The sequence below is a fragment of the Pleurodeles waltl genome, chromosome 9 (genome assembly GCF_031143425.1).
Source record: "Pleurodeles waltl isolate 20211129_DDA chromosome 9, aPleWal1.hap1.20221129, whole genome shotgun sequence".
In the NCBI taxonomy this organism is placed as follows: Eukaryota; Metazoa; Chordata; class Amphibia; order Caudata; family Salamandridae; genus Pleurodeles; species Pleurodeles waltl.
This window is the reverse complement of record NC_090448.1, coordinates 865997047-866023574: the sequence shown is the minus strand read 5'-3', so window position 1 is coordinate 866023574 and position 26528 is coordinate 865997047. Positions and strand designations below refer to the sequence as shown.

Here is a 26528-nt window from a genome sequence, read left to right as displayed (position 1 = left end):
CTCTTTTACTGAAGATATTCTTCAGTGTCCTTGGGCTTCTTAAGTCATCAGGGTCTGAGTTCTTGGGTTCATGAGTGTCACCTAATTACTCAATTTAGGGGTGTTGCAGGCAGTGCCAGGTGGCAGCCAATGGGTTGCCCACCTTTAGAGTGACTACACCCTCTCTATGACCACTTCCACTGGGAAGTAGGCATATCCCCGACCCTAGCGGTCTAATTCCATTCAAAACAAGATGGAGGAATTTAAGAATTGCTGTCCACTTCAACTCATCAACCTCAGGTGTGGGACTGGCATGATGTGGGCACACCTCCTAATCTAACTAATTTTCCCGCCTGTCTTGCAGCCAAGAAGTGGGGTCAGGGCAGGTGGGTTGGTCATCTCCACCATCTGGAGAGACTGGGGTTGCATTACAAAGGCAGGTAGGCTTTTGAAGCTTCTGCCCTGAAATGTCCATCCTACCTGGAGGAGGTGCCAACACCCTCGTCCAGTGCAGGCTTTTGTCTCTGGCCCCCCAAGAGCGCTGGCTCTCACCTTAAGGGGTCGTAAACATGACTAAGGTGGCTGAACTGATCATGACCTGTCAGTCCACACTCTAGTATCTGGTAGGTTTTCAGGGGGGAGCTCTAAGGTGCCATCTGGGTGAATGTATTGGTAAATCCAACACTGGCTTCAGCATGGATTCGCCAATAAGGGATGTTTGATACCAAACATCCCTATGTTCAGTGGAGCCATCATGTAGCTCCGGAACTCATAGTGACCTGTGTCCTGCACCATGTATTTAAAATGGCTTCCCAGGTCACTTACTATGTCTGAGAATTGACAAGGACATGGCAGGGGCATGTATGCTCACGCAGATATGCCCTCACATGTATTATAATGCACCCTGCTTTGGAGCTGTAAGATCTGCTAGAGGGATGACTCACATACACTGCATGCAGTGTTCGGGGACATGAAACACAGGCTGTGTGCCATGTGTTTTCACTTTTGTCTGCACCAAGACATGCAGCCTGCAATGGCAGCCTGTCATTTGCTTGGTGAGAGCTCCCTTAGGGTAGCACAGTTCGTGCTGCAGCAGTTAGGGACTTTCTTTAGTATCCCAGGCCCTAGGTACCAGGGGTACCATTTACTATGGACTTACAGAGGGTACTAAAGGTTTTTCCAACTTTGGAAACGACTGTCCAGTTTTGGGAAAGAGATTTGGCGCTGGGGACCTGGTTAGCAGGAACCCAGTGCATTTTCAGTCTAAATTACATAAGGTACCAGGCAAAATGTGGAGGCTAACCATGCCAAAAAGGGTGCTTTACTACATGTTATATTAATAGCAATAGTAGGTTTAAAATATTGGTGACCACCCTGTCATTCATACCTATGCACACCCTGTATAAAGTGGAACATCAACGTGCAGGTGCATATACAGTACAGATCACAACCTATGTGGTAGCAATCAAGCATCATAAAACAGTCCACCAAATCCTAAAACTACTTTGAGGCTAACAACACCCTCACTCATGGCCAGACTAACCAGGGATATGAAGGTATGGAGTTAAAAAATATTTCATCGTCCATCCTAAGACAAAAAGCTAAGACAGTACTAGTGGAGCCAACATCGTGGTTGCAGAATAAACAAAACAATAATATTTTATGGGCAGTAGCACATTTTGTGCAAAAAAGCCATAACAAAAAGGTGCAAAGTATCATCTTTTCCCCGAACATGCAAGCACAATATTATCTTTCTCTTTGAAGCTTTGCACACCTAACAAGATAGTCCCTAGTGGAGAAAATCCTCAATCTAACCTTAATATATAGTGACCATTTCAGCTCTGGACCTATCTGGTCCAGGTAGGTCTTTCAGCTAGGACATGCTCTACTAGCAAGGTAATCACTCAATATGCTGTCTGGTTTTACTGCAGTGAACTTGGTTTCCTTCCTAAACTTGTAGTAGCGTTTTTCACAAGTTCTATGGCGTTGCCTTACTCTGGTCTATTCATAGCCCCCCCCAATTGCAGTTCAGGTAACAAGTTCCTTACATGCACCCGGTAGTTACCTCTACCTGAACCTCCACATCGGCAGGTATCCTCCAGCAAACACAAATATACAATGGAATGGAATGCTGGTTCCTTAAACGCCTGTTTCAATACAGCACTGGGTTAATGCTGGAAGATCAGGAATAGGTGTTAGGCCAAAATCCATAGAAAGTGCTAACAAGGGGGTGTCAGGTCCCAGCCATAGCAGTGCCCTCAAAATGATATTTTCTGTACTTGCAGTTGATCTAGGTTATCATACCCCCACCCCCAAGAGCTCAGCGCTATAGATCACAGCTGGTACCACTTTATGCTTATATATCTGGAGTATGGTGCTAATACTTTTTAGCACCTGCTTTTTGCCTGATTTTCAATGCTACCCTGGAAGACTTAAGTAAGACTAGACCTTGACTTCAATATCTGGACCTTCCAACTAAGTTTCTTTATAAATCGTATCCCTAGTTAATCATAGAGCTTTACGCTCTGAATGCACTTGTACTTTATCAAAAGCTTCCTCTCTAATCCTGGGGACGATCCTAATGCCATAACTATGGTCTTACTAAGGTGGATGGTGAGGACTTTCTTGTTACAATAGTCGGTAAAGCTGTTTACTAATTTATACACTCCATTTTCCGTTTGGGCCACCAGAACCACATAATCTGCAAAAATACGATTCAGAACCTTCCGGATAGCTATTGTGGAGACATTAATAGTGTTCTCCAAAAGATGGTCAGCTACATAGTTTAATAAAAGGCTTTAAAAGTAGAGGAGCCAGTGCACAACCCTGGTGTACACCTTTTTTCTACAAGGAATACGTTGCTACATTCACCAGCTGGTCCATACCTAACCTTAGCTGCACTGCACATATGAACAGCCATTTTGAATCATAAGAAAGAGCCCTCTACCCTCTGCATAGCCAGTGAATTCCATACTTTTGTGCGATCAACAGGATCAAATGCTGACTTCAGATAAATGAATGCTGGGTATAGTGATGCTCCTTTAACTATTGTAAAGTTGTGGGACATCATGTACAACAGTAATGATTGATTGTTCCTACCCTTGACATGAAGCCACCCTGCACCTCAGTTAAAGTATTTTATTAGTCCACTCACCATTGGAGTCCGTTTAATACAATTTTACCAATACTTCTACCTGCTCCATCTAAAGGAGAGACAGGCCAGTAATTAGAAGGAGAACCGCAGTCTTCTTTCTTATAGATGAGTATAAGGACAGCTGATTGACAGGATTGGGGGATATTAATGTTGGCTATTGATGTTAAATACCTTTGCAAGTACTCTGACCCACAGGTGCAAATATTTCACCTATACAGATCACTAAAATGACTGACTCACTGCCTTGGACCTATATCTCATTCTAGTTTATTTGCTGTTCCCCTCTCTTAATGAGTAATAACCTCCCAGAACCTCTTGGTGTTTTTGTTGCTTCTTTCAATTCTCCCCACAGAGCATTCTGTGGTTCTTGCATTATAGTTCATAGCAAATATTTATACTTTCTCCTAAAGGCATGAAAGAGCCATTCACTGACCAGATCATGATGATGCTGAACTAGAGCCTGCAAAATTTTACGTTTAATGTTATAACACTTCGTCTCATAGTAGCTGGGGCCATTTTTGATATCTAGTCTCTCCATTGCAGACACTGGCTTTGACCACAGGGGTTTCAATTTATGAACCATTTCATCATACACACCATAGATCAATGTGAGCATCATCTGGAACATCAAGGATACGGATTTCATATCTTAACATGATAGTATACCCTGTTGCGTTCTGGGCTTGATCTTCCGCAGAGAAAGTGTGGGATGGGCTGCTCCCCTCTTTCCAGCAAAATAGTATTAAAGTCATTGTGCCAAAGTGTGTAGCATGGGGGCATAACGCTTAGTGATTGGTAGAAATATCTGGTGTCACATGTGGAGGTAATTAATGCATGGGTTTTCGCCTTGCAGCAAGATCTCTCAGTCAGGGTAGGCAGTGGCGATGGGTGAAGTCAGATACCCAGTAGTGTTATATTGTGGCAGGTGTATGAGGCAACTGCCCTCACATACAGACAAGGTGGTTAAGACGTGGAAGACTGCCACAAAATATTTAAGTTGATACCGTACCATTGCAGCCTAGCAATAATTTGAGAGAACAGAGATAGCTAAATGCCTTCAGCCGATAGGATAAAATAAGGATTTCCGGCTTGGGAGACATATGGGGCACGAATGAACTAAAAACATTGATCCATTTGCAAGAAGGATATAGTCTAACACATGCTGGGGTGTACAGATTCTACAGCTAAGACATGCTCTGTGTGTACATACACCCAAAGACACCAAGTTATTGGAAGGGGCACTATTAGAATATAGGATATTGGTATAGTACAGTCTTCAAAAGACAGTGTCCCTGACATTCAAGACAGTGATCAGTAATGCCCAAGGCTCTGTAACTAACCTGAAGTGTTAGAAGGGACCAGATATGGGAAGACTCGGAATGGGAGGAGGCCCTACAGTAACAAGTTTGGTGGCCACAGGGGCAGGCTTCAGGATGATGATGCAAATTACACTACTACAGAAAATCTACCATACCAGGACTAGACCTTTAAAGAAAATGAAAACTCAGACACAGACCCATGTCTGAGATATTGCAGGCAGACCAGGGATATTTGTCCTATACTCTGGAACAGTCCCAAGTTTAGGACGATTCCGGAATAGAGTAAAATGCTGTCTGAATGTAGTTCTGGGAAGCAGGCAATCAGGGTAGTCCAAACGAATGTTCCTGGGAATATGGGCTGATGACCCGCAACCGAGAGCCCATAAGACTCTTCGTCATCTCGGTGTTATAGTTGCACCCACAGAAGTGGCAAAACTGCGGGGAAGTCCAGTCCTACCTTTGATTGAAAGCACGTACTTGGATATGGACTGGTGCATGCCAGCCAAACAATATGTATATGAATACACGAGATGCCTCAAAACAAAATTCTGTATGTTGGCATTCGCTGTGTCAGCTATCAATTGCAAAAATATGTGTTTCGGCATTTTCAATTGCTGTAAATAAGCAATATTCATAAATCCAGGGGGTTTGCACAGGGTGTTATTTTTTCTCTCCAAAGCACTCAAGTGCATAGATGATGTTCATTGTCTCTTAGCAATTAAAATAATAAATCAGTTTTGTAAAAAACAAACAAAAAAAAGCAGATGCGAGTGCATACACAAGATAAAGATGACGGAGCCTACCTTTTTGTGAATTCATGTATGGCATGGGCACCTCTTATTGTAAAAAGGCAGGTTGAGTAGCTATTCTTCCAATTGATACACAATACATCAATATACGAGTTTTGTGTACTGCAGGAATATCATCAGGGTATAGATACTTCTGTCACAAATGGAAGATGTAAATAAAAGATACGGATCGTATTATCAACGTCTCTCTGCCTCGCAAGAGACAAAATAGACACTGACCCCATTTCAGTGATGTACTCTGGGAAGTGACTGTCGTGGACACGCACAACAGTGGGGGCCAGGGGGGGTTATACTCATCGCCCCAGACTGCACCTTGTCCCTACGAGTGAGGAGGAGGTAGGGCTCCGATTCATGTGCCTTATCGGACACACCTGCCTTGCATTGCGGGCTGCGCATGGATGAAGATAGGGCCTAGACAGGCCTGCCTGAGCACGACAAAGGCTGGGCTGGGCTGATCTTCCTTTGTTCTCTTTCTCCTGCCTAGTGCTATAACAATGGGAAAAAGAAAAACTGCACCTCCAACAATGGGTACGGAGAACTCGTCAACCATCAAACGGTACAGAGCAATTAATAAGGAAATAAGTAATGTTAAGTAAGACAACATACAGGGATTGATACAGCTACCCGCAATTATGAATCATCTCCTTCTTGGCCGGGTGCTGTTTCCCAGAAAGCAATGATTCTGATGCACACAGCACCACTAATTCTTGTGTTCTGAATGACTCACTGACTATTGAGTTAGCATCCCCAACTGACAGTACTGCTCTTCCACCTGCCAAAAAAATCTAAACCAGCTTCTCAGAATGTGGGGCGAAATGCAAAACACAGACAGGTTTGTCCACATAATATAGGGAGAAGGCACATCATGGCTTAACAGGTGCTCACATTCAGCCTCGGACTCAGAGAATCTTAAGCACCTAATTCAGGAGACTATAGCCACCTATTTTCAACCACCGGAGCTACGGATGAAGAAAAGTGTTAACACCATGTTCAAGAGACTGGGTTCACTTGAATCAGACGTTAATAATTATCTAGTATATCGAAGGAGGTACACATTGAGCAGAAGGGTGTCAACACCAAAGACTTATAATATTGAGGAGCATACACAGGAGAAACTTCCTAAGGTAACCAATCCAGCCAGTGGGTCATCACCCTTTCATCCCACTCCCATGACAGATGAGCCCCTGTGGTACCTATACACAGCCCACGTTACCTAAACACCTCTTTGCATAAACCTGGTCTACACATAATGCAAGGGGACAGGCCAGTGTCAAGTGAATTAACTACCTACGACTGCTGCATGAGGCAACCCCAATGGTCCTCATTCTAAAGATGTGGTGAATTTTAGGTGTTTGCAGTAGAGCGAAAGGATACTATGAATCTTGGCTTCACCCTTAGTACAGAATGACAAATCTCTCGTCACACCCTTGGTTTTTGCTATAAACCCTCAGAGCATGGTAGATCTTATTGCGTAAGCCAAGCCATGCTTATTTTTCAAAACATCCAATTGGCTGCACCCCATATGTCCCATTCTGTCCCACCTCACCATCTATTTGCCCCACTGAGCTCCCTGAATGATCAGGATTGACATTTGTCAACGGTTATAATCCTTCGGCCTTTGGTGGAAAGGGGTAACTACGTATCATGGAGTCCAGCATATACTGACACAGAAACAAAGACTATTGACGTAAACCCTCCTAACATCACTCATATTTTACAATAAAAGCAGCTGCAGAGATTTTATGAGAGAACATAGTAGGAGTCAAGCCTAAACTCATGAATCCAGATTGGGTAAGTTCTATTAGGGACTATGACATTTTATGCCTTCAAGAGACATAGGTCACTAGCCCCTTTTTATTTACAAGGCTACAAATATTGCACTAACATACCACCTCCAGGCAGGGGAGAGCAAAGGGAGGCCTAACAATTATGATATCAACTAGCCTCCCTAATATGATGACAAATACCCTCATGAACTGTTCAGTCTACCAACTTAGTTTTCTAGAGCTGAAAAGCAGTAGAAAGCTCCCGATTGTTAACTATTATAAACAGCCTATTTGACTGCACCAGTTATAATATCATTCTGGTTCTAGAAAAAGACCTAAATCATTTCATGCAATCTTTTGAGGGGGGAAAACTGATGTTGTTTGTTTTGGAGACTTCAATGAGTCCACATGCAGGCTTCTGCGGTTTGACTAATACAGAGGGAAAGGCTTCTACTAATTTTCCCCATAATGATTAAGGGGAGGATCTGAACAATTTAGTAATTAATCTAATTTTCAATTTGTAAGATATGTGTACCCGACACTGTGCCCTTCCCCCTGCTTTCCTGGTAACAATATAACTGGCGTCATTGATTTTATTCTTGTCACTGAAAACTTTAAATTTAACCTATGTAATTTTGAGGTCGCATCAATGTGTTTGAGTGATCATAACCCACTACTGATTGAATTTAAGACAAACGGTGAGGAAAGTAAACCTCCAAGTCATTTCAAGGCTTAGAGGTTGCCAAGCAGAATATCCCAGCCACAAAATGGAATTCAATTGTCTCCAAGTCATTCCTTGCAACAGTTATTAAAGAATATAAAGCTCTCGTGGATATCTGTTTGGAGAAAACTGCTGAAGGGGACTCAATAATACATTCAATTGGGATTGTGTCAAAACAGATCCAAGATACACTTATTAGACGTCCCCCTAAAGGCCAAACTAAACCATTTGGGTAGTTTGGTGCAGCTAGCTAAACGGCTCAGTAAGCATTAAAAACACACTAACTAACCCGAAGAATTAAGTAGCTTGTGAAAAGATGCAGGTTTCATAATAAAAACACTGGTGAGAAAGACACATTTTATTAGAGGGGAGGCGTGGGAGGCCCTATGTCAAGCCAGTAACAAGAAGGAAAGAACGGCCTTTTGGAGAGTCATTAATGCATCGTTTTTAGGGAACCTTCGGCCCCTATTATAGAAACAGTAATCCATCCAAATGATTGGGCAGAACATTTATCTTGCATTTATTATTCCCCAACTTAAGGAGTAGGTGCTGAATCAACGTTTAAGGGGCATAGTGCTGATGTAGCTAAATCTGGACCTACTGAGTTTAGCTTAGATTAAGTTATCTGTGGTATTAAAAGTAGCAGTAAGTGTAAAGTGCCAGGCTCGGATGGGGTTCCACTAGATATGTTCACCAACAAACCCAATCTGTGGTCCCCTCTACTGACTAATGTACTGAATGCTGCTATTAGCATTGGCCCGCTTAGCTCCTGGAAACAATCACTAATAGTACCAATTTTTAAAAAGTGGAATAGACTAGATACAAGCTGTTTGTTGCAGGCTATTTCGTTACTTGACTCAACACAAAAGTCTTCAGCAGAATATTACTATCACGGCTGTAAGAATGGTCAGAAGAGCAAAGACTTATAAGTGATGTTCAATATTAGTTCCTTGAAGGCACTAGCACCACTGAACAATGTTTACATTTGCATCTTCTAGTAAACAAATATACCTTGGCATTTATGGATTTAGCAAGTGCTTTCAGTGGTGTTAGATATGCCAAGTTACGGATACTCATGGGTGAAATGGGAGTCAACACCTCAATGGTTACCTTTTTGAGACAGTTGTACCTAGATACTACGTCATGTGTACGTTATGGAAGGAATGGGGAGTGTTACCAAACAGTTTAGTATATGCAGAGGCGTGAGGATGAAGTGTGTTTTGACATCTTTCCTGTTTACTCTATACATAAACAGCAAAGAGAAGTACCTGGTGGTGAAGACCAATGATAGCCCCCAAACTGCTATATGCTTGCTTCCTATCTTGTGATATCCTAATGATGCGGTCCAGATGGCATGCACAGGGTCCGGTCTACAATGCCTTTTGGACAGTTGTGCTATACTTACGGACAACGTAGGCCCAAGTAATAACCACAGTAAAACCTATGTTATAGTGTTTAGCTTTGCCACCAGGTTGAGCATGAAACCTCTCAAGGAGAGGACAACAATTTACCCTGCAAAATGTGTGTGAGCAGACATCTGGGGCTATGTGAATGTTAATACTTTACAAATGGTAAAAAGCAGTTGTTTTAAAAGAAATTTGGCTGTCTCAACTAACTCCTCTACTGGTATCAGTCATCAAGAACTAGGCATGTCATACATGGACGATCGCACCATAGTTTCATCCTCATTATTATGGTACTCAATCTGGTCGAAGTCAGCTGCTGACATAAATAGAGAAATTATACATGATTGTTTAAGGCTGGATGCAGCTTCCTTGGCTAACCTATATTAAAAATATATGTGCAATAAGATGGGAGTAGCAAGGTATTTTGAAGATCCAGAAACATTTAAAAGAATAAGCAAACATGACTTTAAAACAATACTTATAACCGTAGAATAAGTGTCAGGGCACAAAATGATCAGAAAAATGTGACAATCATGAAGCATGCCCCCTTTCTAATTAATGGTGGCATTGAATCTTACATCACAATGGTAACTAATGTACAACAAAAACGTGTTTTAAAAAGGCTTCGCCTAAGTAGGGTACACTTATTTGTGTTTTTTTCCCTTAAATGTACTCTGGAGGATACCTTACTAATGTATCCCCATGATGACATCTCCAAAGAAATCATTTTACATTTGTTATTGTTTTGTGGTTTTTATACTGACCGAGTAAATTGTTATGTAATATACCTTTTGAAAAACGCGGGTTTTACTCACTGCAGACCTGTCCACTTGTATCGCCTGCAACTTAACTCAAGCTTTATCTATTTTCCAATGGCAAAATTTATTTGTCAAGCCAAAAAGATTAGGCCAGAAATTATTTTATATTTGAAATTAGGTTTTATTGATTTTATTGTTATTAGTACTGCATACCTATGGTGATTGTATTTTAATGGGAATGGATTTAAGTACTGGTTGAATGGGGTTTTAAAGATTTTATTGTCATTCTTTTGTACTTTATGGTGGTGGCACCTGATTGGGCTCAGATTTATGTATAGGTTTAACGGTAATACAGATAGTTCCTATCAAAATTTTAATATAAACTATCCCGAATTTTTAACAATCTGTTTATTATTATGGTTCAGGTTATCGGAATGAAACAAAGTAATTTGACTTGAATGTGGTGCAAAATATAAAAGAAACAAAAGGCAGACTTAACAATGATGATGATGTACCCAGATTTATAGAACTTAGCTGGATATAATTTTGTGAAACCATTATGTCTTTCATGCTGCAAGAACATCCTGGGGCAAATTCTTTCACTCTTGCAAACAAAAATACGAGGTTCTTCCTTGAACAAAGGGCTGTAAGCTATGGAAAGGAGTGGTCTTTCCAATAACGAATGTCCAACTATCTGTAACCTGCACCAAGGACATACTCCAGGAGCAGCCTCCAAGTAAGCTAAAGGTCTGCAATTTACCTCACCTGTACCGAGACTGAAAGAATCAAAATCATCTGTGTGACAGGAGGGCTGAGAAAATGCGGACACACTGAAGACTGCAATCGCGTGTGCACTGCGCTCTCAATCTACACTACTGTCCATTATGGAAGGCATGTGGCACAGTGACTGACAGTGAGTGTGGCTTTGAGACTTCCCCCCTCAATCCCTCATGACACAGTAGAGTTCTTTGATTTCTCAATTTCAGTCCCATAAGGAACATCAGGTTCCCCAGGTTGTCTTCATTACTGTATGTGTGAGGTTGTGATGAACTAGGGATAATTTAAACACCTCTCTACGACTTACAGTTATTGCAGATAAACATTTTGCCATTTGTAGCCTCAGTGGGTGTCACAGTCCCCCAAGTGCCATCGACACTGAAATTATTAGCCACAACCAGCTGTTACTGAGATACAGGCATTTTGTGAAAACCCTTGGGGACCAACAGCAAAAAGCCATCAGCTCTCTTTTTGGAACTTTTAAATACACTGCAGACTGTAGTTGTCCTCTCAAACTAGGTCTGGTGCATCTTCAATGACCCTACTATGCGACTAGTAATAACATTCTGAGGTTCCTTGCATGACACAATACGGCGCGTGCACACTTTCAATGGAATGCAAGTGATTAGTTTATTTTATTTATAACACGCAGCTCCACGCACCACATCATAATTAGAAACAAAAGGCAAACTATCTAGAGACAGTAACCGAACCAAAAAAAAAACAAATCAAAAGAAAAGCCAGATTTTCAAGTCCTTTCTGAAGTAGACTAAGGAACGCTTCGCAGAAGACGAGTTCAAGGCCTACGACCCAGTCGGGCAGAACAGGTACCAGAACAATTGCCACTGCTTATTTTCAATGCCAAAATAAAAAAGTTAAGTCTCTGCAAGAATAAACCTTGGCGCAAGCATATCTGCAATGAGAACTGGAGTCTGCTGCTAGGCTGTAATCTTCTTGATGATGCTTTGCGCCCCTATTATTACTTCTCTTGTTCCGGTGGACCTTTTTAGGATGGTTGAAAGGTAAAGGAGAGTTAAAATCATTTTGATTTAATTGAGTGTGTAACCTACTTGGTCACACATTAACTCCAAGAGACAGAGTATAAAGTTCAAATGTTTATTACAAATTAGGGGCCAAACTGATGTAAATGAATCTCAAAAACATGCTATTTAAGTACAAAATCACCAAAGGTGAGGTAAAGCGTTGAATGAAGTTTAATCGTATAAGCATAAGGCATACGAGAATTTCAGTTGAGGCAATACAAAAAAAGAAAAAAAGAATTTGATGATCAATATATACATTTTGGTCTTCTTGCCTAATCATTGGAGAAACTAAGTTAATCTAAACATCCTAAACTAAACCAAAGGGAAATCCTAATCAAGTCTCAGGAAATATAGGAAAGTGTCAGCATAACAGACATCTCAGTAGAAGTTCTGATAGGGAGGTGTTGCATAGCGTAAATCCACACAAAGGAATAGAAAGTAGAGAGGTCTGTACCCCCGCCCCGCCCAATTTCTCAGGGGAATCTGCTCTCGACAAACTAGGTGAATACCAATCAAACCTACAGAACATTCGAGAAAGCCATGTCATCTACCCTTTAACATATTCCTTGCACAGTTGAAATTGGCAACTCCCCCCAAGTTATCATCCCACAAATTGAACATCAGAACGACCTTCAATGTTTCCTGGTGTTTGGTACACACACAGGAGTCTTTTCTGCTCAGTTTGTTAGCACTCCTTGTCCTTTCCAAAGTATATCCTCTCGGACCCCACTACCTCTAGCACACCTTTCATTAACTATCAGATGAAGTTCTATATAGAAAAAGGGAGGAACTAGAGGGATCATGGCAACAGGATTCACACCCTCCAACACATAACCAACAAACAATGAAGCAAAAGCCCGCTCGATCAGTACAATTCCCACAGTGGGATCATTCATCCATGGATTAGGTACAGTTTCTGTGTGTATGTTCTTGGTGAAGTGAGCATTTCACAAAAATGTTAGGTAAGCCCTCACACATCTACTTAGGTGGCATACTTCCTCCTCGGTCCTGTTGGTGAAGATGAAATTCTGTCAAAAACTTAATATAAGGAAGGAGGGCAGTTCTCAGTACCACTTTATTTTTGGGGGACAGTATGGCTCATTTAAGGTGAAAGTCTGACGTTCCCAAACAATTCTAGCTAAGGGCATACCAAATATTAACAAACTTTTCTATATGAAGAAGTTAAAATTAAAAAAATGACTTTGTCCCAAATGGTTTGTGCATGGAAATTGTAAGGACCTGGTTTAGACCACACTGAGGGAGGAGGAGGCATGAGCTCTGCTTTCTAAAGCTACTTCCTTCAATCAAAGTGTCTTCTAATCAATTTTTCGAAGGACAAGCGCCTCCACTGAAAATTAGGTCGACCACAATAGCGGAGAGGTTATGTCTCTAGAAGTCAACTAATATTTCTATATCAGCAAAATGTATTACGACAGTCAAGATGTGATGCAAATGATCCATTTCAGGTTTAATGTGATGCTCAATTGACCAGGGACAAAAACAAGACAATCCAAGCTCATTGCGATGCCTGAGAGAGTTTTTTGTTGCACATACAACAGCGATGGTTGTTTCTGACAAGTCCACATTTGCATATGCTAATTTTTTAGAAGCCAGGCCATCTTGTTTAGCAACTGGTAGGACAGGATACAGCAACACTGCATCTTGCAGAAGCAGATCTAGAACTTGAGAAAGCTCCAGGAAAATATATCTGATTTTGTTTAAGGTAATCTGATGTTCATGTGAAGTCCTTTAACGTCCTTAGGGCAAGTTCACACTATATAGAACTACAAAAAAGTAGCTTAAAAAATTACGTCTGAAAATAATTTCGAACTGAACATGGATGGCAATATTTTATTTATTTTGCTGCAAATATTTTTTTTTTGTAGAGTTGTTTAGCATTAGCAGAAATGTATAGAAAAATGTTTCTAACCAATCGAGATAAATAACATTCCCTAAGGGATTTCACTTCTACTTCCAAATTAGATGTTAACAGAGGAGAACGATGACTGCCTTGGGTCACAAACAGATTGATCTGGAGAAAACCCAACTTACTGAAGATGGACTGAATGGCCAAATAATTAATCTACCATTTGTGAGTAGCATGGTAGTAGCCGTTGAAATTGTCCACTTAGATATTGTTCTTACCTGAGCATGTACCTGAGGTGAAAAATCATAGATAGAAAAATGATACTGTGAATGCCCCAGTCCTTTTGTTGATTAGTCAGCACGCACAGGGAGTGAAGATTTCTTCAGTCCCGTTTGTTTGATTGTTACATGGCTGTCCAGTTGCCGGTGATGATGTGTACAACTTTTACTTGAAATTGAGGAAGCTATGCCTTAAGTCTCAAGAAGATATTTCTTCTCCCTCTGATTCATGTGTAGCTTCATTTCATCAGTCCTACCTGTGCACTACACCGCCATACTGAGGAGTGGGTGACACGGTTATTTGTGTGATCCCTGGGTTACAGATTTGACCACTGAGGAGACATGCCACCAAAGTCATTAGAAAGAGTGCACAGGTTTGCGTAAGACACTTTATTTGACTGAGGCTCTCAAAGTTATTTGAACTTACTAACCAGATGGATCAGTAAAAGGCCTTATTTTCAGTTGAGCAAGACGAAACATGTAGACGTATGATACCTAGTAAGTGGTCTATGAAACCACCATGCCGGTATTCTCAGAGTGACATATGGGATCATTTACTTCATACATTCCACTCTCTGGTGAAGGATGATAATTTCCAAAGTGATGATGAGCAGAACCCAACAAAATCAGAATCTTTCGCAAACGATTAACTGAGACTGATGGCCTTTAAGGAGAAACCCGAACAGTGGTGGGCTTACACATAACTGTAAGTTACTGCCTATTTCCTTCTGAATAGGTGTCCACAAGCTGTCAAAGTAATGGTATAATGAACTACATATACGCAAATATAACAAGAGACTACTGACAATATCATTGTGAAAACCTCTGCAATGAAGACACATTGGAATATCTATGTGTTAACTGGTGTTTATTGTTAAACAACCCAGAGTTTTTGATATCACCTCAGACATGATTTTTGTCCAACATCTAGCAATTACACTCCTGCTGGTCAAGAGGAGAGTGCTTATGGGGTGGTGAAAAAGTCCAGTACCTACAATTAAGAACTGGCTGAGTGACCTAGTTTTTTGTAATGACAGTTTGGAGGTATATGCCATATCTTTTACCTGAACATTCCACCCAAGAGCAAAATGGTGTCCCCTTCAGGCTTACTTACAAAGGTCAGAGAATGAACAAATGGCAGCTAAGCCTACGGTTTGACAGATACCCTATTAAAAATACATTTCAGATTGTAACACTGCCATTCATCTACTCATATGACACTCCAGACATCTGATTTCCAACTTGCAAAACTGGGTCATGTTAAATGAGAACTGATGTAGGAATGCCTCTGTAATACCTCAATATAGCTAGAAATTTATTTGTGTAATGCTATGATCATTGACACATTGCTGTGAATGTACCTTGCTATCCAAGTTAGAAATATTGTAAAATAAAAAATAAAAAAAAACTCTACAATTAAAGGGAACTAAACATGTGTAAAAAATGTAGCTAGTGGTGTGTAGGAAAAGTAAAAGAATACTTAAGAGACACTAGGTCAGTTGATCTTGAAGGCAGTTTGAAAGGTGTTCAAAGGGGTAATTGGTCCATGGTCCAGGATAGCAATCCAGTCAAGGGGTGCCACTGCCAAAAGGACAAATTATCTAGCTCCTGTTGTGATACAGATAACTTAGGGCAGCCATGTGATTATGGGTGAGCAAACCGAAGGAAAAGAGCACTGTAAGGCGATATAGATTTATTATTCCCTCAATCCAACAACCTAGCTTCTTACTAGAGCTCAAGCAGAACACAATGTTCATCACTCACCACTTTCCATCTGAGTGGCCCCATTGGATATACATGTACAGCATATAAGCTTAAAAGTACTGGTAGTTTTGAAAAATAATCAATGCACATTGTGCTTGGAGCTTTGTGGGTGATTATATTTTGTCAGTAATCGACATACAATTTTTCTGTGAATGTGAGACAGGACAAAAACGATGTGCCTAGGGGCATGCGTTCATAGTGACAGAAATGCATTAGCCGTGAATGGGGCGATTGGTCCTGACAATTAACCTCCGACGTTATGTGAGCTGGAAGGTGTTCAGAAAGGAGTTGGTTCTTCTAAATTCAGTGAAGTAATGTTTGCCAACCAACAATGGGCACCAGCAATTAAAGTAGGTCTGTGCTTGAAAACTGAAACACAGATGTGCCAGTATTCACTATGCCACAGTACTTATTTGTCATTCAGAAGTGCCAGTACTTTTCCATTATAAATAATGTACTCCTAACTAGAGCTAGGGCCTCATGTACAAAGCACTTCTATGATCGCAAACCCTGTGTAAACTTGAATTGCCATTGCTTACATGCTATCGTATTGTTATTCGTTGCCCTTTCGGTCATCTCTTACCCAGTCTCTCTTCCCTGCTGTGTGTGTAAGCGTGCTTACTCATGCATGGCTAGACTGTTATCATCGTTCTATGTCTGTTAGAGTGGCAGTTGTTGGCACTCCTTTCTAGAGATCAAACACATTGTACTTAACTCTTCCTCGTAACCGCAAGTGTTAATTCCCACAATAATCCAGCAATTTGCAAAATCAGAGGGTTTGCAGCAAAAGGGATTTTATTTAAGTACAAACGTCCTTTTACAAGTTGGAAAATTCTTTCTGATTTATAAAAGGGCTTTTGCGGCCCTATCCAAAAAACAAATAGGAGGGGGCGTGAAAGAGGTGGCCCCCCCATCTTATTTACGAGTCGGAGAGCAATGTACCAATGGTATGCAACCACAAACAATTGCAGTTGCAAACCATTGTTCACATCCAGACACATCAAAAGGGGGTGGTATCTGATTTACAAATGGAAATAGGTCCCCCTTGGCAACGGGAATTGGGTCCCACTTGAACTATTTCCCATTTGTAAATCTTGAAAAAAGGGAGAAAACACAGTCCTGTTTTCTTTAAGGAAAACTGGCAACATTAAAAAATGTCTTATGTAAACACAATCACAGACAAAGGCCCCCATTACTAGGGGCGGCCGCTATACTCCCAGAAAGTGGTTTGGCCGCCACCAATGCGGTGGTCCGAGCGCCATATTTTAACTACTGCGGTCATGCCTTGGTGGGACCGCCAGCACCGGTTTGTCGACTGCGGTGGTCCTAATCCACCAGGGAAGTGCTGCCCTGGGGATTACAACCTCGTTCTCCGGCAGCCATTTCATGGCAGTAGCACCGCCAAGAAAAGGCTGGCAGAGAAACGGTGAAAGGGGGCCCCGGGGGTGGGCCTGCACTGCCCATGCACTTGGCCAGCACCCTCGCAATGTTCACTGTCTACTGTGAACATTGCAAGGGTGCTGGTGTAGCCTTTCCCCTACAGCATTGCCACCGGCTCAATTACAAGCCGGAGACAATGCTGTAGGCCGTTTCCCGCTAGGCCAGTGGGTGGAAACTCAGGTTTCTGCTCGCTGACCTAATGGAAAACTCTTAATGGGCCAGGCAGGGAGGTAGCCAGTATGACTGGCAACCTCCCCACGTCGGACGTTCAGAGGACAGTCTAAACCGTCCGACAAACTTGTAATGAGGCCCATAGTGTAGGATGACCAAGAGTCCTGAATTTGCCTGGACAGTCCCAGTTTTCCACCAGCTGTCCCGGCAAACTTCAGGAAACTTCTCATGTCTACGCTTTCAGAAAGGGTCGACTGAAAACAGTGGGAAGTGCCTTTTTAAGTTTTCCAAAGCAGGGATCGACAGCAGCTGTAATAAGAAAGCAATTTAATGAACGGGCATGATACTGGCTTTGACAATTGCCATGTTGTTCACAGCGTGACTACTTTTCAGCGTGGCTAAAAGTTAGTGGCATGGAAGAGAGTGGCATGGAGTGTTGTAGCGTGGAATGGCAAAGAGTGGAGTATAGTTTTGTAGAATAGAGTGGCAGAGTGTCATGTATTGGAGTGTCATAGTGTGGAGTGGCTTAGAGTGGCATAGACTGGAGTAGCATAGAGTAGAGAGGACTAGTGCAGAGTGCATTGGTGTAGAGAGTTGCAGAGCACAGTGACATATAGTGCAGATGCATTGATTGCTGTGTAATTGAAATGCGCAGCATAGAATGCAGTGGCTATATTAGAGTGGAGCATAGAAGAGAGTAATGGTGCAGAGTGGAGTGGGGCAGAGTGGATTAGAGTGGAGTGATGTAAAGCTGAGTGATGCAGAGGGCAGTGGCGCAGCGTGGATTGGAGTGGCAGAGTGCAGTGGCGTAGAGTGGTGCAGAACAGAGTAGCATAGAGTGGTGTAGAATATAGTGGCATAGAGTGCAGTGGCATAGAGTGGAGTAGTGCAGGGTAGAGTGGTGGAGAGTACAGTGGCAAGAGTGCAGTGTTGAAGAGCAGAGTGTCAGAATACAGTGGTGAAGAGGGGAGTAGAGAGCAGTGGCACAGGGTACAGAGATGCAGAGTAGAATGCCATGGTGCAAAGTGCAGTAACAGAGTGCAGTTGTGTAGAATGCATTGACATAGAGTGCAGTGGTTAAGAGCAGAGTGATGCAGGGTGCAGTGGCACAGGGTGGAGCGCAACAGAGTGGAGACGAGTGCATTAGCATAGAGTAGATTGTTTTCAGAGCCGAGTAAAGTGGTGTAGAGTGGAGTGGAGTGATGCAGGGAGAGTGCAGTTGCATAGAGTGCACAGAGTGCAACTACGTTGAGTACAGTGGTGTAAAGTGCAGTGGCATAGAGTGCAGTAGTGCAAAGTAGACTAGAGTGCTGTACAGTGGATTGGCATAGAGCACAGGAGCACAGAGTTGAGTGTTACAGACTAAAGTGCGTTGACGTAGAGTGTACTGGCATAAACTGCACCACTGCTGAGTGGCATTGAGTACAGTGGCGTAGAGTGGAGTTCTGCAGAACAGATTAGTGTGCCCTAGACTAGAGTGGTGTAGAAAGCAGTCGCAAAGAGTGAAATGGTGTAAAGTGGCGAAGAGTGCACTGACAGAGTAGAATGGTATAGGGTAGACTAGAGAGGCGTAGAGTGAAGTGGCCTACAGCACAGTGGCATAGAGTGGAGTGGTGTAGAGTGCAGTGGCACAGAGTGGTGTAAAGCGGAGTGGTGCAGAGCAGAGCGCAATAGTGTGGAGTGGTGCAAAGTAGAGTGGATCAGCGTAGAGGGGAGTATTCATGGTGTAGTAGCACAACGCCATTACAGACAACACATTTTCAATTGTGCACGGATTTCAATGTGTGGAAATTGCATCACCCAGTTTAATTATTCATGTTGATCTTAAAGTATTTGTCCCCAACACACTTCAGAATAACAGAAAAAGTGCTTCATGTGTGCGTTCATTACTCTGATATATTCTGAAATACTTTCACAGTTGATTTAAAGTTGTCGTGTGCTAGAAAAAAATTATTTCCTACTCCCAATATCCAGCAAGATTGTCATATAAATCCTGTCACTTTGAAGTCGGAGAAAGAAAAGTAAACAATTGCCCTTGGAAGACAGCGTGTGACATTTGACCTTGGTCTTTGAATGCACAGCAAATGTGACGAGATAAGAACAAGAGTTAAAGGCCTATTATCAGAAAGCGAGTTTGTGGAAGAAAACAGAAAACACAGTTTAGGCAACAGGAGGGACGAACTGAACCTGGAGAGCCTAAGGCAAATAAACTCAGCAAATGGAAAGCCAGAAAGTAGAAATGAAAAACCACAAAGCCAATGGTAATCAATGAGTAGAATGCATTCACAGGTCAACTTCCTAAAAGTCCCCAAGATGTATTTAGTAAACCAGGTAGGATGCAACCTAAAAAGGAAGCCCAATAGAACATGCATACATGTGCCCGATGTGGTCCAAAGCGGATCAACTAACAATGCCTGAATCACGTAGACTTAACAGAATGCCCGAAAAATGATCTCATGAAACATAAAAATAAAACACATTCCTCCTCTGTCACTCAGGAGCAGCAGAACTGTAGATAGAAAAATATTTACTTTGATCCGTGTATTAAATAAAACATTTCAATGGCACCATATAGTAAGTAATGGGGCAATCATGCAAAAAAAAAAAAAAAAATGTAGATCATATACTACGTCACCATGTTCCAAATGTTTTAGTTAAAGAGTAAGCCACTACTGAAAATCAGATTCATGTTGATAGGTTAGCCTACCTGTGACGGCCAACATGACGTTTCAGAGGCATCACTATGTCCCGTATGCTTTCAACATTATCTATGCTGTTTATTAATTACAGTATTTGGAGTGCACCCCTGGCGATGTATAAGTAGTTATAAACTAGTACAAATACAAATGTCTATTTGAACACGTCTTAATACACAGAAAAAACAGACATCTTTAGGTAAATAGATGTATAGTGCAAAGCAACATACCAGCCCCAAGAGAAAACAAATAGCAATTCTAGTTTACTGCTGACAATCAACAAAAAGTTCCATTCTTATCCCCAAGCACAATTATAAAGATGATAGAGATAGGGAAGGAGGAACTGAATTCCAAAATTCAAGGGATGTCGTGAAGCAGGCAGAGATATAGAATTTCTGACTACTGGTATGGCAAAAAGAAAAAAAAAATCCTGCTTAGACTAGGGGGAAAGCCTGCTGCTAAGGATAATTCAGAAGAGAAATATGGTGGTCGCTTTAAAATGTATGCTTCACAGGTGAGACAATCCAACTTAAACTTGATACAATAGTCCCAGGGCAGCCAATAAAGTGACTGGGTACAGGAGAAGTATGGTAAATTTCTTTTGTCTTTTTAATGATATGAGCACAGTTCATATGCTTGTTAATGGCCGAACAAAAACAGTAAAACTTTCTTTTCGTTTCCAGAGGTGCCACTCTGCACTTTGGAAGTTATGTGAGCGATGTCTTATGTTTCATAAGAATAGTTTTTGTCGGAGGAAAAGCCCCAAAAGGCAGAAAAAACCTCATTTGCAAGTCAGCTATGAAGCACATTGCAGATGTTGTATAAGGGTCAAAGTCAAGAGAAGATCTGAGGAAAATGCTGTCCTAAGGACAGAGCAGAATATGACTGAGAAGGCCAACGAATTTCCAAAGTAATTGCTAAAGTTCAAACATCCAAATCCTCCAAATAAAATAAGGGAAAGCAGAAGGGACAAAATTGGAGTAGCTCAATGGATGGTGAACCTGACAAACTATCTCATTAAAAGGTATTGGTACGTGTCCTTCTCTAAAGAAAACAATCTTCCTTAAACTGGGATCATATAGGAAGAAACAGCACAGGAAACAGTATAGCAAACAGGCCTCCATACTAGCTAGGTACAAGCCTTGTAGCAAGGTATTGTAAAGTAGATTTCAATAACCCGAAAAGGGTATAGTGGTGCCATAATGGTGCATATAAATACTATGGAGTGGTGCAGGGAGTCCATGAGGAAAAATTGTTTTCCTCTTCACAATCAATCAGGGCCTCTTGTCTGCCTCTGTTGCTGCTCCCTCGTGCCAAACAACCCATTGGCAAGAGTGCAGGAGGGAAAGCCTAGAATCCTGAAGACTGCCTGAAACTGCTGGCGCCCAGCCATGGAGTCTAAAAAGAAAAATAAAAAAATAAAAAAATAATAATCAGCCGATAGGCACACTACGGTCAGAGCGCCGGACCCCCTGAAGTCGGTGTGAACTGCGTGATCACCAAGGCTAGGTCGTTCCCCAAGATCTGTGCACCCAGCATACTTGTGCCTACCGACCTGAGCAGTCTGGTGTGCCGCAGTAGGTGCCAGTGACTCCCAACTGAAGTAGCACCTATTTTGTGACACACACTGAATGACAGTGATACCTCCATCCAAATGTAGGAGAAACAATGCCAGAGTCTTAGGCTAGAAATTAACAACATGAATTAATTACTTGACAGATATAGATACTTAGTCCTTTTTTAAACCATCAATTTTGCTGGCATTGGCATATACAATTAGACAATCCATGTACCAACAGTATACAAGATGGCAAGGCAAATAAAGAATTGCATATTATAATATTGTTGGTGATGTCATGACTTTTACATTATTGGTTATATACATATAACATTTACGAGTTATAATGGATGGCGTCAAAGTTTCAACCATAACAAGAACAGCAAAAGAAACGCCCACCCGCACATGGTGAGATATTAGCAGTTCTAAACCGCAGGGTTCAACCTTTAGCAGAATGACTCAAAGCAGTGGGTCTGTGGCGAAGAAAGCACTCGTCATTGACTTGGGATACAGGTACTAAGCTCTTAGAGATTTATTGGCAATATGACGACAATTAGGAATCCAAGGACAAGAAACTACAAGGGGTCAGTTCCATGTTTTGCTTTAATTGTACTGCAAGACTGGCTGGTTTAGTTGTCCTTCCTAGGTACAATGACTAAGTACTCTGGCAGGGGGAACAGAGACATTGAACTTCCATCCACACCTCAATCACAGAAAGACAGCTCTTTAGGCAATGGATATTGGCTTCAAATGCCACTTTTTCTTTTTTGTCCACAAATACTGGGATACATAACAAAATAATAGAACCAAACTTCACCACTTTGGCAAGAGGGGCATAGTTCAATACTTCTAACACCTTTACACATTTTTTAACCTCTCCTGTGTATTACAGACTTCAGAATAATCTAAAAAAGGCAATGCTCTCTGGGGAAAGTAAGTCCCAAAAGGCACTTCTTTGTCTGTCAAGCCCAAGGAGAAAGGCCTGTTGCACCTCTGTCCATTTTGCCCAAGGGTTGCCTCCTCTTCTGGAACAGCAATGTTTCTGGACAACTGCCCTGGTGCCCTGATCCCAATGGGGAGGGGAGTTGTCCCTTGACTGAGGCACCTCTGACTACATTCTTTTTAGGCTGAAGGAGGAGGACCCTGGCAGATGACAAAGCCACAGTTCCCGGTTCGTAGGTAGAAATATATATCAAATGCCAAAGTAGGCAAAATAGGCTGGTGACGCTCTTGTGAGTAGGCTAAAGCAGATAATCAATCGCCTAAAGAGGGTAGTTCTGTGCAGTGCACTCGATGAAATCAGACAGACATGAGAGGAAGAGATTTTGGTGCTCACTGTCGTCCTGAAATTGACATGCAACACCATTTATAATTAACTAACTTAAAAAAGCAAGCTGGCAATAGTAAACAGGGAATCATGCCATCCATACTGTGCCTTTTTAAGATGGGAGAAATTAGCAACGTCTTAAGCAGATAACAGAAGAGTCCCTGAGCCAAACAAATTACTTACGCTATAATATGAGAACATGTTTTCATAATATGACCAAACATGAAGAAAAGAGAAAAAAAGCAGCCAATCCTTCACCTATATTTTTATCACGTCAAAGAGACAGGAAGCAAATGTTAGAAATATGCTTTAGAGCTATTGCCATTTTGAGATGTTCAAAGAATCAAGATTAGATTTGGAGACAGAGCACCAAATGAACTTTCAAACGCAAAAGAAATGGGATTCCTAATTCACAAATTTCTGTGATATAATCCTTAAATGCCATCAGGTACTATGAGAAAACAATTTTTGTTGAATTAAGGTGTTCCCCAGATTTCCTGCTGGAAGACAGAGCTAAGAATTTAATCAACTTCATATGAAAAATGAACTCTTGATCTCTGTTGTATTTAAAAGAATAAGGTCCACATAAAATAAGCATGCTACAAGAGATATAGGCCCTCGTTATGTCCCTGGCGGTCTTCGCAGTGGCGGTCGGACCACCGCCAATGTAGCAGTCTGACCACCAACATTACGACAGCGGCGGTAGCGCCGGTGTCAGACTGCCACTTTACCACGACAGGACAGACTGACGGTCCTAATCTGCCACCGCAGCGCTACCCTGGAGATTACGACTCCCCTCTCCGACAGAGGTTGCATGGCGGTAGTACCGCCATGAAACGGATGTTAGGGACAGGGTGCAGGGGGGGTCCCTGCAATGCCCATGCACTTGGCATGGGCAGTGCACTTTGCTTGGGCTTTTGCAGCTTCAATTCTTCATTAAAACATAACATAAGTGTTGGGAGATTACTGTGCAAATGTGCATTCTTCGGTTTTAGGCAAACAATTAACCGCTGTTTGTGGTGTAGGTTTTGTGCAAGTTCACTTGCTGGAAACCACCTGGGCTGAATCATATGTGAAGCAGCCATCCTTCCTTGAATGCACCGCCATGTAGGGCTGTGTATGAGGCGTAGCCTTCTTGCTTCCAGACCAACTGCATGTGGCGCCTCTGTCACATCACATGCATATTCTCAGAGTACATTCGGTGTCTTTATAGTGTTCCATGTACTAAATTGTTAGAATACAATTTTTATTTTGGCATTTGTTTTTTTGTTAATTTAACAAATTCAAAGAGTTCCTTGAAAGTTTTTCTCACGACAAGATGCAGGAAATTCAATTCATGTTTTCTCACAATTCACTTTTTGAATTGTAATTATAAAAAACAAAGAGGACTGGACTGGGTTTTCTAAGCTTTGCAACTTTGCTTACTAAGAGTGTTGCTTGCTCGTAGGTGCCCCTTAGATCTCCATATTCCAGCTTGTTTCTGATTTTTTTCTGCAAGTTTACTTCATGCTAAGTGGCCTGTGTTTTTTTCCTTTTTTTTTTTTTGCATTTGGGTTTGAACCTTAATCTACAACATTTTCAGGCTTTCCTGTTAAATCTTGAGCCTGAACTTGTTGCTAGAGGTAGCATAGTTTATCTTTTCACGAACAAAACTATTCATTCATAACTTAGATGAGCTTCTCTTGATAGTAAGTCACTGATGTGGAAAGCATCAACGGTGCATGAATGGATTTGATAAAAGCCCTTCGGACAGTTAAAACAACACTGTGAACCCAAAATGTAGGATTTGTTTTTTACAAATTTCTTCAATTCAGGTAGCTCAAGGTAAATGAAACAGATTAATTCACTGCTGACATAATCATTACTGTTACTGTTCCATTATCCAACACTTTCTGCTTCTAAAATATACAAATTAGAGCTCATACCTCTACAGACCTGGGAGTAGACCACCACAGAAGATTTTAGTCATAGAGTTGCCTATCCCCATTCAAAGCAACAACTACATTGAATACAAATTAACTGCTTACTGTCTTGGAAATAATATATGAAAGGAGCATGAAAGCTTACTGCATAAGCCATATTAGTGTAAAATGATCAATGTTCTTTGGACAAATGTCTGTGACACTATTAATCCCTGACCACCTTGGCATTAAAGCAACAATAGTCTGCCTGTGCTTCTTTTCTTTTTCTCTCCTGTACAAGCCAGTAACCATATAAAAGCCCTACCTATAAACTAATTGTTGGTCTCGCCATTCAAGACCAAGATAGTGAACTGGAAACAAGATAGAAATATTTCTATACATATTCAGTGGACGTGGGTCAAATATCTCTAAAGACACAGCAACTTGGCTCTTGCCAATGAAAAAATTATCAAAAGAAAAAAACCAATAGGGTACAGTCCTGTTCATATGTGCAGAGACAATCCATCTTAATTTACTTTTCTGGGAGATACTAATCTCTATTCAGCATCCATCTTTTATATGAAGTTCAGTTACACTTACCTTGATTAGTATTCATCATACATGTCCCTCGAAGGTTACTACCTGTAGAAACAAAAACGTTAAGATTGTATTTCATAAGGAATGTTTTTTCTCGCTACAAGCAAGTTACACAATATGTGCATTGAATTGTAAAGCACTCACTATTGATCCAAAGAGTTGTCTCAGCTCTTTGAATCAAAGGACACATTTTCTCCAAATATAACAAAGAAATATATCTTGAAGGTTCGTTTTATGGTAACATGGGCCTATGTAGCATCCTAGACTTTTTTAGTTCTTTATCTTTCATTTACATTATTTTAATGTTCAGAAATATGAGTCTACAAGTATACACCTTTATGGATTATAATATTGTTCTGATAACAGATATGTGACGCTTATTTGATATGCAGAATACTTTGCTCATTCCTCATCTCCCAGATTACTTTCCTGAATAGATATTTGTGCATTTCCTCACATACAAGCCTCTGTGCTAAGCACAATGTTTACTTAAATTATTTAAAACATTTTCCCAAGCTTAAGAGAAAGAGAGTTCCACTTTTTGGCTGTAGGAAAAACAAATCAGCGGCCACCCATCAGCAAACTAGAGATGTCTTAGTAAAACCAGTAGCCTGGAGTGTAAGGTGAGAACGTTTTCGGTATAAATGAAGAGCCCTGCTCATATAAAGCCTTGTGATAGAGAGAGGTTTTTGAAAACAGGTATTTTTGCTACAATCATTGAAGATTGACCAGGTAGCTGGATAAAGTGATCAAAATGCTAGACTGAGATTAATCTGAATCTTATTAGAGTTGCAGGTGTTTGATCAAATAGCGAGGAAAGGCAGGATAGGAAATTTCAGTAATCCTGACACAAGCCATTCACTCTCTGATTCACAGGGAAGAGGCAGTATGAAACAAAGATTTGGATAAGCTTATTCAGCACTCTCAAACAGAAAAGGCAACTGTAAGAAGTCTTACTGACTAGCGAAAACTGAGGATTACTGAGAAACAAGGGCCATATATACGAACACATTTTCCCATAGATACAGAATGGGTAAAACCCTTTGTTACACCTGGCCCTAAAAGCCTACATAGGTCACAGTTATTGCACAGATACATGGACTTCCAAAAATAGTAGCCACCAGTCGTAGGACCACCCATTAACAGACCCTCCCACGAAAAGAACCTCAGTTGTATCTGAGTTGGGTTTTAACTCAT

General features: G+C 41.3%; 1 protein-coding gene across 2 annotated transcripts in view; it reads right to left on the bottom strand.

Moving 5' to 3' along the window:
- Positions 1 to 26528, bottom strand: part of SPATA7 (spermatogenesis associated 7) — a 408620-nt gene that overhangs the window by 358899 nt on the left and 23193 nt on the right. For both annotated transcript variants that reach the window (XM_069208136.1, XM_069208137.1), the window contains exon 2: positions 25335 to 25376. In XM_069208136.1, the coding sequence (XP_069064237.1) occupies positions 25335 to 25353 (19 nt within the window). In that variant the 5' untranslated portion in view covers positions 25354 to 25376. The remainder of the gene's footprint in view (positions 1 to 25334; positions 25377 to 26528) is intronic.